General features: G+C 50.0%; 1 protein-coding gene across 1 annotated transcript in view; it reads right to left on the minus strand.

Annotated features, from left to right (window-relative positions):
• Positions 1-2229: 2229 nt before the first annotated feature.
• Positions 2230-13579, minus strand: part of KLHL6 (kelch like family member 6) — a 65808-nt gene continuing 54458 nt past the window's right edge. Inside the window, exons 4-7 of the mRNA XM_002716495.5 lie at positions 10179-10416; positions 7981-8183; positions 5564-5777; positions 2230-3692 (exon numbers count right to left, since the gene is read on the minus strand). Of these exons, the coding sequence (XP_002716541.3) occupies positions 3391-3692; positions 5564-5777; positions 7981-8183; positions 10179-10416 (957 nt within the window). The 3' untranslated portion in view covers positions 2230-3390. The remainder of the gene's footprint in view (positions 3693-5563; positions 5778-7980; positions 8184-10178; positions 10417-13579) is intronic.

Below are 13579 nucleotides of genomic sequence, written 5' to 3' on the forward strand. Positions count from 1 at the left end.
AAATAGCAAAGCTATGCTTCCACAGCTGTGAGATGATATTGGTATTTCCCTGAGCACGTGGCTTGCTTGGAGTTCAAGGGCACCGTGTGCGTGCATTTCCTGAAGTCAGTGAGACCACGGGGGATGGAAGCTGTGAGGAGGACATTTTTCTGTTGGTGCCGTGGTGTGCCTGGCTCCTGGGGTGTTTCTGACCAGCCTTGGCAGCTGGGGCCCTGAGCCTCACCCACAGTTTCTATTCCATCAAAGATCCTGGGTCCAGCAGGAGGGGAGACGCAGCCGGGCAGCTCAGAGGCCGCAAGAAAGCTGGTCCGATGCTGGTTCTGCTCTGACTTGTGCCTCAGCTCTAGGAAGTGGGTTTCCTCCTTGTTTCCTTACCTGGACAGCCTGGCCCTGGATCTCCCCTGCCCCTCCGGCTCACAAACCCGAGTGCTCTTGATGTTGTTTTCCAGATCTCACCCTTAGACCCTGACCCCCTCCTTCTACCCCAGCCTCTGGCTCCCAGGCAGGGGTGCACTAGCCACTCACAGGCCCTGCTGCATGCCAGCCTGCTGTGCCGGAACATCTCTCTGCCCTGCCTGAGTCCCAGGGCCCCCCGCTCCCCGCCTCTGCATTACACCCCCTGGGCCGGCCGTGTGGGTTATAACAGCTAATGCGCTGCAAACTTTGGTTCTTTTTTTTTTCTTTCTTATCTTGGCATGGAAATTAGATTTTAGGAGCCCCCAGCCCTGGCTAGTGCCTAGAAACTTAAATCCTAATGACTGTTATAAAGTTTCTCCAAAATGATAGGACTTCTTTGACTAGAAGCTACAGACCAGCAGGTTCAAGCACAGAACTCTAGCTCTCCTTAACAGGAGTACTGATCTCCTTCCTCCTGCCTCTAATGGGAACCTGCATTTCCTGAGTGCAAGGGACTTAAGATTTTATAATTCACCTGCTTATCCAGTGCTACAAAATCCTAAAGAGTCCTTCCCTTGTCTTCATTTGGGCATTCTGAACGAGGCCTGAAATGTGGGCCCTGCGTCTGGAATCGGGTTTGTAACTCAGAGATGCTCATCCTCACCTGCCCAGGGTAGGGCTGCCCCGCTCATGGGCTCCAGGTTTGCTGGTTGCTCTCAGAAAAGGACCTCTCTCTGCTCCGTCACAAGGACTGCTGTCTGAGGGGACGTTCTACGGGCGGGCTAAGGGTGTCACTGGAGTTCTCCTCGGGGAGTTTTTCTCTGCAACAGTCTTGGGAATAAGACTGAGTTTTCCTGAGGCCGAGAACGATATACAAGAGACAAGGTACGCCATCGCCACTAGCTGACCTGAGTACACTGCTCCCCACAGGGACACCGTGAAAGGTGATCGAGGCCTGGAAACCACCCTGCAACTTCACATTGCTAGCTAACCTGGAGAAAGGGAAAGCTAGAATATGGAGTCGTGGCCTCTTTATCCATTCTGAGTGTCTCTGGAGGGGGCTTTGTCATTCAGGGTCTCCTTCAGGCCCTCTCCACAATGTGAATGTCTGCTGAATTGAACCAGAATGCACTGTTGCAGTTGAGAGCTTCCTGACACTCATTAGTGCTCATGAGTAAGTGATAGTGTGTTCCACATTTCCACAAATACGTAAATAGGTTTGCATTGTCCCATCTTACTTAGCAGGGAGCAGAACTGTCATCTTGACCCGAAAACACAGAATCTTCCACACATCAGCGTGCATTTACACTTCTCCTCAAGGATCTCAGCGAAAACAGAAACCTCACCCGATTGTCAGAATCTCTTTTGATCGTTAGCTTCTTCCAATCATCACTTTTGTAGGAAAATGAAATTTGCTATCCATCCACTCTAATACCTTCCTGACGAGCTCAGTGTGCCACACCTGATGTGAAATAAAATGCTATAAAGGGGATCTAAATCATGCAATGAAAATAAAGCACATTGGGTAACGCAGTTACTATGTTGTTGGCCCTGTGGCTGTTGAACTGCCGCGTGTGAAACAGGATCTCTCAACCTGTTTCTCCAGCTCAGGGATTAGAATGAATTTCCAGTGAGCTCATTGGAAAGCTCTTCTGTGAGACTGAAGGACGGACCCTGACCTTTGGGTCACAATTCAGCCAGGATGATCCAAAAACCAAATAGAAAGGCTTAAAAGATTCTTAAAATCTTGGGTTCCAGGTCAGTGGGGTCTCAGGACTATGGACCCAAATCACTGTCTAAACAGAAGAAATTAATCCATCAAGACTTCCGCAGTGACCAGCAGTATTAACAAGTTTACTTTCTATAAACACAGTAGTCTTGAGTCTCCAGACACCTCTTTTCTAATGGCAATGCGACTGCAGGACATGCAGACACTGGACTGCGTTGGTTCTGTCTGGCAGTTCCAGTGCCCAGTGGGCCATCTGTGATGATTTTTTAAAAAAATAGGCTTTCAAACTGGACATTTGGCCTAGTGGTTCAGATGCCTATGTCCCACAATGGGTTCAGTTCTCGGCTCTGGCTCCTGACTCCAGTTTCTCGCTAATGCAGTCTCGGGGAGGCAGCAGTGATGGCTCAAGTAACTAGGATTGAGTTCCCGACTCCTGGCTTCAGCTCATCCTGGCCCAACCTGGCATCTCTGGCATTTGGGGAGTGACCAGCAGATGGGTGCATGCTCTTTCTGTCTCTCTGCCTTTCAAATAATTAAAAAAAAAAAAAAATAGAGGCCTTCAATGGTGGAGAACAGAACACAGTCTGTCCTCTCTCTCCAAGCAAATCGGCCTTCCTGAACCTGTCTCCCCAGACCTGTCAGGTGGAAGAACTGATGAGATGCCCTTGACCAGGAGCCCAAAAGGCTCCAACACAAAGGGTTTCCCGTGGTTTCAAAATGAGGCGGAGGGGAGAAATGGAAAGGGAACCCCCTGAATTTCCCTGTTTTCTAGCAAGACTTGCCAGAACAAGAAATGAGCCAGGTTTTTCTTGTTTTTGTTTTTTCTGCTCTGAGATGAGTAGCACGGCCTGGAGGGCACTACCTTTGGAAAGGAAAGACCGGGGTTTTAGGTGCCTGGCTTAGTTACTTGCTATCTCACTAGGGCAAGTCATTCGGCCTCTGAAACTGTTTCTGCACCTGCAAAACAGGAGTGATAGTATCCAGGCTGCAGGTCATTATGCTAGTAAAATGAGTTAATAGGCAAAAGTGCCTGGCATAGAACCTGGCCAGAGTAGGTATGTGCCTTCTTCTCGCCTTCCCTCCTGAGGTAGGTCACTCAAACATCCCAGGCTGTCTCAGTGGCCCAAAGCTGTGACCTCCAAGATGTGCCATAGTGAGCCACAGTCAGCCCTTGATGTATGGCCTCAAACGCCAGCCGAGCAGGAGTGTGCATGGCTCAGAGGCACCGAGGGAGTGCTCAGGGTCTCCAGGCTCCCCTGCTGCGGTCACACGGACACTGCTCCTGGCACGATCCTCCGGACGTGGGTGTATGACTTCCTGATGGTGACACTGCCGTGATGCGACACCCCGCGGGGCAGGACGCACTCCTCTGTCAGCTTCTGGGTCTCGGGGTCCCAGCACAGCACCGTGGCAATGACCTCGTTCTTCTCGTCCCGCCCCCCGGTGATGTAGAGCCGGTTGTTGCAGGGCGCGATGCCGCAGCTGGCCCGCTCGTGGCTCAGCTGGGTCACCAGGCACCAGCTGTCTTCCAGGGGGCTGTAGGCGTACAGCGCTCTCATGGCCCCTCCTGAAGAGGAAGAGGAGACACAGCAGTTACTCCATCACTGTTCTGGCTTTCTTCCCCATTAACCCTTAAAATTCTCCTCTGGCCAGGTCAGACCAAGACAGGCCAAGACAAACAGTAGGCTGGGGGCTCAGCATGCCAGAGTAGACCCCCTAGGGATGGCATGTTGCTGGTGCAGTGGCCTTGAGATCCTGCACCCCAAGGGACACCTGGCTGAACACAGCTGCCAAATGCACCCCCAGATAGCTTCCTGGGATAAATTCCACCTGGTGCCTCAGGTAGGCCCAGCCTATAATCTCAGCTCTGCCACTTTTTCGATCTGTGACCATATGCTCCAAGACCATGGCGGTGAAATGAAGTCAGAAGGCCCATGTGCATCAAGCACCTGGCAGAGGGCCGGCAAGTGGAGATCATTCACCCGAGGCAAGGGCTGGGGGTGGCATCTCTTCACAGCCAGAACTTGAGCCGGGACACCACCCCACGTGGAGATTAGACTTTTGAAGCCAGCATGAGGCTGACAATAAACAAAGTTCTGAGAAACCTGCAGCAAGGGAGCCCCATATATTTTCCTTAATTGCTGCCCGTGTTTTGCCTCAAGGAAGCCTTCTCTGAGGAGCTCTCAATCGCTGAAGTCACTTATTGTCTGGCATCTCCTGAATCAGTGGTTCTCGAGCCTGGCTGCACATGAACATCACCTGGAGCTTTTTGAGGACACAGGTATGCAGTCACTGAGTGCCCTCCATCTCATCACGATTTCCTTGGTCTGGGATAAAGCTCAGCTTCCCAGGGTTTTTTTTTTTTTTTTTTAATTTTCTTGACAGGCAGAGTTAGACAGTAAGAGAGAAAGAGACAGAGAGAGACAGAGAGAAAGGTCTTCCTTCCGTTGGTTCACCCCCCAAGTGGCCGCTACGGCCGGCACATTGCGGCTGGCGCGAAGCCAGGAGCCAGATGCTTCCTCCTGGTCTCCCACGCGGTGCAGGGCCCAAGCACCTGGGCCATCCTCCACTGCCCTCCCGGGCCACAGCAGAGAGCTGAACTGGAAGAGGAGCAACAAGGACAGAATCCAGCGCCCCAACCGGGACTAGAACCCGGTGTGCCAGCGCCGCAGGCAGAGGATTAGCCTGGTGAGCCATGGCACCGGCCTACCCAGGGTTTTGTTAAAAGCTCCCTACATGATTCTACTGTGCAGTCAGGATGGAGAGCCACATCCTTAAAAATGATGGGCCAACTGTGGTTTGGCTGGCCAGACTTTCCTCACAACTAAATGCAACTCTTCAGAGCCTCCAGGGCAAGTAAGGGGAGCAAAATGCCCATGAACATAAAGTAAAAAACCATGCTGGTACAATTTGGGGGCACTTCTTATAATGCGCATGTTCCAGTTTCTGTGCATTTGCTAACTCCTGCCATACAACCTTGCTCTTATAGCCACTTCTGACTCTCCCCTGTCAATCCGCTTTGTATGAGGGAACACCAAGATATCTGTGGGAAAATGGAATTAAAAGATAAGGTTACTTTGATGCAAAAATGTTTGAAATTCATGCATAGCCTTGTCATAATACACATTTTCGAGGAGTCCCCATGTGCATGGATTTTTACTTTTTTTTTTTTTGCACTAAAACAAACTTAACCTTTAATTCCATTTTTCTGTAAACCTTTTGAAGTCTCCTACTAAATGTGGGCTGATTCTGCCTCCAGGATTGCAAGGTAGTTCCACCAAGGTCTAGACCAAACCCATCTTCTCTTCCTTTTCTACCCCGCCCACATCTCCCAGAAACACAGGTGACCCCAGGAGGGCCCTCTCTGCTCTGCCTGCATGACTGCATAGGTGGAGATTGACCTCGCCTCCGACACATAGGAAACCATCACTCACTCACCAACAACGTAGATGCAGTCCCGGAAACTCACTGCATTGATGCATTTAGCCTCCACCGGCATGGCCGTCTTTAGAGTCCACTTATTGGTTGAAGGGTCATAACACTGAGTCTTGTCTGTGGCCAGTTTCCCATTGGGCCCTCCTCCAATCACGTAGAGCTTCTTCTTATGGCTGGTGGCTGCGAAGGAACTGACGTGGACAAGGAGGGGTGCAGCCTGCAGAGGCATAGGGGGCAGGGAGAAGCTGTCAATCACACTACCCAGATTGCCACAGGGGCTCACAGGACATAGCCCTGACACCAAGGGGACACAAACCTGGGCATCCTTTGCCTGAAGTGACAAGGTTCATGAACTTGACCTCCCTTTAAGATACAGAAAGAATGAAGCCATGTCCCACCCTCCCTCCAGGCTCCAGGCAGACTAGAGTTGGCATGTATTGAATTCAGGAAGCAGAGAGCAGGCAGGAGTGAGTGTTTACACAGGTGACGCAGGCATGCTGGGAGTTTTCAAGCATGCATACTCATGTTCATTCACATGCTCATTTTTTCAAACAGAATTTACTGGAGGCCTGCTATGTGCCACCATTCATTGTCCCTAGTGCTTAAATCCAGGGAGAAATACTGGAATAAGGGTTGCAGGTAGCCACAGGTAGCGGCCTCTCCCACTCTGGGGCAACACTGCAGATTTGGAGACCAAGCCATGCCAGTGCTTGCACCCTGCGAGCCCCAGGACTATAAGAGGACTTCTCAGAGCAGCTCTGTGACGGACTTAATGATCTGAGAAAACCGTGGGCACATCCTCCAGAAATATTAGGAGCTCCTCGTTTGGCATTTTTCAGGGCATTTGCCAAGCATTGGCCAGATGTCACAGTGACTGGACTGCCCCTGCTTATGTGTATAATTGAAGTGTTTTACCCTCTGCAAAGCTAGAACACACTCTGACATATGATCTTATCAGGAGAAAGGAAATTTGAAATTGGGAATGAACTTGAAATACCCCAGGTGAGATCACTTTCCTCTTCCAGGGTCTGATTTATAACCAATGCTGCACTATGAAAGTCTGGCATGCAGGTGTGTGGATGGGTCATCGTTAATGGGAAAATAAATCAGAGCTGACTTCTAAATATGAGTGAATGACTCTGGCTTCACAAACTCTGGCTTCGTAAACAGATCCCCACATATCTGGGGAGAACAGCACAGAAGGCATCTGGAAGAGAGTCTGGGACAAGACATTCAGGACAAAAGATCCGCCGTCTCAGGGCAGGGTGAGCCCACGGTTCCGACCAACACAGGGCAGGTACCTTTACTACCTGCAAGCTCGTTGTTGCTGTGACTTGGTCAGCAATGCAGGAGTGATGGAAAGCAGGAAGGAAACTCAGAGACACCAAAAATGTGCTCCGCAGGGGCAGAGAAAGCCAAGTGCCACTGCAGGCATGTACAGTGGATGCTGATGTCCACGGGGGAGGCTGTCCAAGATGTTGCATGAATGCCTGAAACTGTGGATAGCACCAAACCCCATATATGTGTACAATGTACCAAGAGGAAACTTCAAAAAGCTCATGGAAATGGAATTAAAAAGTACATGTATAGGGCCAGATTGTGGCACAATGGGTTAAGTCGCTGTCTGTGATCCCATATCAGAGAGCCAGTTCGGGTCCTGGTCCTGGCTACTGCACTTCCAATCCAGCTCCCTACTAATGCATCTGAGAAAGCAGCAGCAGAGGCCCTGCCACCCTCATGGGAGACCCAGATGGAGCTCCAGATCCTGGCTTCAGCCTGGCCCAGCCCTGCTTGTTGCGGCCATTTGGGAAGTGAACCAGTGGATGGAATATCTCCTGGTTTCTCTCTGTTTTTCTCTTCCTTTCTCTATCACTCTGACTTTCAAACAAATAGATAAATCTTTATTAAAGCACATTTCTTTTACTGTAAAATATTTGAAATCCATGCAATGAGGGGTCTTCAAAAAGTTCATGACAATAAGTATTATGAAAAAAAAAAAACTCTCCATGAATTTCAAAATTTTTTGTGCACCAAAGTAAACTTACCTTTTCATTCCATTTTTCTATACATTTTTTGAACTTCAAATTTTTTTAAGTTTTTGAAATACCCTAGGACAAACCTGTGACAAAGTTTAATTTATGAATTAGTCACAGGAAGAGTTTAACAATAGCTAATCATAAACTGGAACAATTATAACAATCTACCCTCACTTCATGAAAGTTATCTCATGTGATCTCACACCCTCCCTGTCTGTCTCTCTCTCAAAATATCTAATGGTACACATTCTCAGCCCCTGACTAACAGTGGATAATGCAAAGCAGGGAAACTGAATCCATGGATGAGGGGCACTATTGTACCTTTTATAAAACTGTTGAAGTAATAACACAGACAGAGTTACTCAGAGAAGTTATCTCCCGTACCTCCGACCAGCAGTTGTGGAAGGGGTCGTAGGTCTCCACGTTGTTGATCCTCTGCAAGCCGTCGAACCCTCCGATCACATACACCTTGCCACCCAGCACCACCATCTTATGCCTCCAGCGGCCTATGTTCAGATACTCGATCTGAATCCATTTGTTGATGGAAGAGTTATATTTCCAAACATCGTGCTGTGTCTCTTTGCCACCTACAAGAGAAACAAAGCATTTAGGAAACATCAGGTGTGTTGGCAGCACAGCTTCTCCCACAGTTTCCCACGCAGCCAGAAGTGCGAGGTCCCAAGCCTGCTGCTATGGGGAGACAAGAGAAACCCTGGAGATGAGTGCGGTCCCCTGGGGAACACAGAGCAAGTGCAGTGGCACAGGGAGACACCATGTGAGGTTGGGCCAGGCTGTTTCCCGGGCCACCTCACACTTCAGAGAAGGGGCGGCTATGTGAGTGGGCTCCAAAGAAAGCTTCAGGGAGACAGGATCCCAGTCAGCTTGGGTGGGTTGGGGCCAGCACCGTGGGGCAGCAGGTTAAGTTGCTGTCTGTAGTGCCCGCATTCCATATGGGCACTGGTTCAAGTCCTGGCTGCTCCATTTCCAATCCAGCGCCCTGCTAATGCTCCTGGGAAAACAACTGAAGATAGCCCAAGTGCTTTATCCCCCTGTATCCACAAGGGAGACCTGGATGAAGCTCCTGGCTTCTGGGTTTGGCCTGTCCAGCCCTGGCCATTGCGGCCATTTAGGGAGTGAACCAGCAGATGAAAGATCTCTCTCTGTCTCTCCCTCTCTCTGTTATTCTGCTTTTCAAATAAATAAATAAATTCTTAATAAGTAAATAAATTAAAAGTTTGAGTGGGTGAATGTTAGATGGAGACTGAATCCAGGGTTTGGGCCCAGAGGAGCAGTAAGAAAGAGGGGCGGGGATGGTGGCGCCTTGGCCAGCAGGCAAATTAGAAGCTTCAGCTCTCACATTGCTTATTTATCTAAACAAAAAAGCAAAGTCACAACCCCGTGAAACATCACCGGGGATCTTACAAAATTCTCTTGGTTTGCATCTCTGATCTCTGTAAATGTGTAAGTGGGACTTGTCCTATTTTTAGGGTAGTTTTTATTATACAAGTGTGAGATGCTCACAAAAGGTCAGTTGAGAATGAATTGGTAAATATATTTTTCAAGGCAACTCTCTCAATAAACTTTGGTAGTGATTAGGGAGAGTGACCAAGGCAAAGGGGAGCTGACGTGCTGGGTGACTTTAATGAGGTATTTTTCATAACTTAGTGATACTGGCTCCCTGTCGGCCTGGAGCACCACCAGTGGCTCAAAGCAAAAGCGTGACTTCTCAGCTGGAGGGTGATGGATGTCACCGACTACATCCCGCAGTGGGGCTGTCTCTCCAGGCTGGCAGCCAAGGTCAAAGGCACGAGCACCCTGAACTGTCACAGTAGCCATCAGCGCATCCTCCAGAGCTGGACTGATCGGCCTTTCTTCATACTCCACCCGCAGCGGGGGTCAGGAGGGCATTTTGGTTGGCTGGTTTTAAATAGCCTGATGGAGAAAAACGATGTCACAGCTTGGTTTTCCCTGGCTCCGAGAGAGGCCTAGCTTGCTCTCCTGTGAATTTCTTTAAATAGTTTGGCCGTTTTTCTCTGAATTGTGTACCTTTCAGAGGCTTTATTCAAAACATTGTGCTATTATCCCCATTTAGGTGATGATAAAAATTATAAAATAACTATGATCTTTCAAAGAAATGTATGCAACTTCTATTAAAAAAAGAAAAAAATCATAATTGTATCTCAGGAAGCATGACCTGGTTAACTGGAACAGCATGGCCTAAGCATGGATAAGAAGATGCATTTTTGCAAATGTCAACACTCTCCTGGGTAACCCATATGCTCAGTGCCTTCAGCACTTTAAGAATCCGACAAGATAAATTAGATAATTAGATTCATCAAGATAATGAGAAAAGTAAATCTGGAAAAAGTTCTAGGAAACTGAGAAGGAATACTGAAGGGAGCCCGTGTTGCGGCCTAGCGGGCGATGCCACCATCTGCATGCCGGGCTCCTGGCCCCATAGCCGGACTCAGTCAGCGCTGGAACGCTGCATACACAGGGACTTCTCAGAGGTTGCCTGGCTGGCACGCCGGACCCTGAGGGTGCTACCAGGGATTGGCCGTGGCCCCGCGGCTTCTGCTTACCTGAGATGTAGACCTCGTTTTTTAAAGTCACACACGCAAACTCCACCCACTTCTTATTGTCGCTCTCCAGCTCGTGCTCGGTCAGTGGCAGCTTGGCCACCTCCAGGCGGCTGCGCCTCAGGGGATCCAGGCAGGTCACCTCCGCCACAAACCGCTCGTCCTTAGTGCAGCCGCCAATGATCATAAACACCTCAGACTGGAACTCGTGCATCCTGGGCTTGGTGCGCTCTGAGATGATCTGGAAAGCGGCGGAGGGACATGCAGGCGCGGTGAGCTGCTGCGGCGTCAGAGTTCCCGCTGCAGAGCCACACAGAGCAGGGCCCAACTTCCCGATCTGCCACTGGGCGACCCTGGCACCTCACCTCCTGGAGCCTCTGCCTCCTGATCTGTATAATGGGGATTTCAGTGGTGATGACCTCATAGGTTTGCTGTTAACATTAAACAGGATGATATATGTAGGGCGCATAACAGGTACTCAACAAGCGTTACTTGTTGTTTTGTTTCTATCTTAAGAAGCCCGGGGTCTATTTACCCTCAAACGCACTTCCTGCCTCTCCCTTCCTGTCTGGTCTGAAAGGAAAACCCTGGAATTTCACTTCCGGCTACTTCCTATTCTCCTCTGGATTCAACTTCTTGAAGATGGCTCAGATTATGCTCACTGCCAGGCTTCTTCTGGCAAAGAGGTCTTAGACAGTGACCCCACACAACTTTCAGAGGCTTAGGGGGAAAGACCAGGAGGGAACAGGATGTGGCCAGGAAGATCGAGGCCTGGTTCCAGTACCAACGCGTCAGTGCCTTGAACAAGTGAAGAAATCAACCCCACAGGTGTTGGAACTTGGCTAAAGAGACAGAGGTATGGAAGTCAACACATCAGATTTCATCAACTATGGCCATAACCTTAAAGAGACAACACAACCTCTGGAAAAGGCTTGTCATCATTTCCATGCCATCAGGGCCTTGGGAGCACTCAAGAGAGCATGAGGGAGGGGGATGGGCAACACTCCTGCAAACGCAGCCCTCAGTGGATAGGCGTGTCTGGGAGCGGCAGTAGATGCCTGATTGATACGACTCGAAAAAGGAAGAGCTGACTTCCTCCTGATGCCACCCAGTCCCTGGCCTCCGGGGCTCCATGGGGAAGGTTCCGGAGGTGGACTGATGGGTGGCAGAGGCAGCGCTCCTTTGCCAGGTGGCCAAAGCAGTCCTACAAGGTCAGGCTGACCTAGCACTGACTATGGAACTCTTGACTTTGTCCACAGTTGATGACAAACAGGTGACAGCAACAAAGACTGGGACCTCAAGTGGTGAATCCAACTAATGGCCACAAGTAATCAGACCCGTCAAGGCCCGCACTTGACTTTTCCACAGCCTTTGTTCTTGTGTTTGTTTTTCAGCACCAAAGGGCCAGCTGCTATAAATTTTCCAGCCTGTATTCTGGAAGGCCCTAAAGTCTGTGGCAAGACTCTGCCTTCCTTGTCATCAGAAAAGAGTGGGTTTGTGTGGGCAGGACAAATTCTAGGCAGTGGGCTGAGTGTGGGGACACTGACAGCAGAAAGGCTAGCTGGGGTCAAGGTGGGGGCACTGCTCCCAGGAACTTGGAGGCACAGTGAGAGCACACAGTGGGCAGGACAGGAGCTGAGGCATAAGTCAGTGCCTCAGACAAACTTTCCTTGGCTGCATTTTCTCTCTTAGGCTGTCGATCAGCCCTGGTGTCTGTCCCTCAATCTTCCCTCCCCACGGCAGGGGCACAACCTCCAGCACCAGTCTGGTCCTCTTTCTGAGGGGATTTTGGTCTGGTGCGGCAGTGCTCTGAGAACAGCTCTCGCCCCGGAAGTGATTCCCTTCTGAACCCAACATCTGCTTCCTCTCTGAAGTGTTCCATTCGGAACGCTGGGACTGGCATCTTTTTCTGCAGGCCTGACCTGTGCAAGATGGCTTTCTGATGCTGGAAATTCCTGGGCTCCTGCCTGCTGCCTGATCTCCCAGTGATCTCTCCCCAGTCCACTCACATTTTAAGCCAGTAGAAATTATGTACATCGTCACTTTGTCCCTTTCTCCAGGAAGTCACCCCTGCCTCTCTACATGTGTTCCATAACCCTGCATTTCTCCATCACAGCACTTTTCCTAATCCTCTCTAATTTACTGGAAACTCCCCGATGGCAGGAGCAGCCCTTTTGCCTCAATGGACCCTCAGCACCAAAAACAGTGCTTAGAGCTTGTGGGCTTCTATGGAGGTTGGTTTCATAAATGAGTGGTGAGTAAATCAATGAATGAGCAAGCCAGGCAATGCAGGTCCCTCGAGCCCAAACTCCATGAAGGCCCCCAGTAATCCCTGCTTCCTGGTCTTTATACCCTGCATAGTTCTTTCCAATATGTTCCAGAATTGGTCTCTATGACCCCTAGATTCCAGTAGACATGATGGCACATCACTTCCGAAATTAGGCTATAAACGTCACTACAGCTTCCATCTTGGTTCCTTCCTTGGTCTATTTTAGATCATGTCCTTTGGAGAAAGCCAGCTTCTGATGGAGATGTCCACGTGGCAGGAAACTGAGACCTCCAGCCGAGAGGCAGCAAGAAACCAGTCCCTGCCAACCGTCCTGTGAGTGAGCTTACAAGTAAATCCTTCAACCCCAGGTGAGCTTTGAGATGATTGAACCCCAGCCAACAGCTTGACTACAACCTCCTAAGAGACCCTGAGCCAGGACCACCCAGCTAAACCACTCCTAGATTCCTGACACTCAGAGCCTATGAGATAAGGCACCTTGGTTGTAAACTACTAACTGCAGGGGTAATTTGTTGCACAGTAATTGGCAACTAATACAATTTCCTAGCTGATGGGATGAAGGGATTGAGACCTGCCCGTAACTCAGAAGCACAGCACCCCGAGAGGTGGCATTGCTGCCAAATTGTAAGATCAGCTATATTGGCAAAATACTAACCCCACAGGCATGACTCTGAAGTCAGAGCTATGTAAGTCTGTCGCATTCGTAGGGAAGTGTTTGCCAATGTGTGCCAAGTATTTGCATGCAACAATCAGGCCTAACCAGTTCATTCTCAGATTGTTAAAAACAGAGTGGAAGCTGGCACCGTGGCTCAATGGGCTAATCCTCCGCTTGTGGCACCGGCACACCAGGTTCTAGTCCCGGTCGGGGCGCCAGATTCTGTCCTGGTTGCCCCTTTTCCAGGCCAGCTCTCTGCTGTGGCCAGGGAGTGCAGTGGAGGATGGCCCAAGTACTTTGGCCCTGCACCCCATGGGAGACCAGGAGAAGCACCTGGCTCCTGGCTTCGGATTGGCGCAGCACCAGCCGTAGCAGCCATTTGGAGGGTGAACCAACGGAAGGAAGACCTTTCTCTCTGTCTCTCTCTCTCTCACTGTCTATAACTCTACCTGTCAAAAAAAA

This window comes from Oryctolagus cuniculus, chromosome 4, assembly GCF_964237555.1.
Source record: "Oryctolagus cuniculus chromosome 4, mOryCun1.1, whole genome shotgun sequence".
Taxonomy (NCBI): Eukaryota; Metazoa; Chordata; class Mammalia; order Lagomorpha; family Leporidae; genus Oryctolagus; species Oryctolagus cuniculus.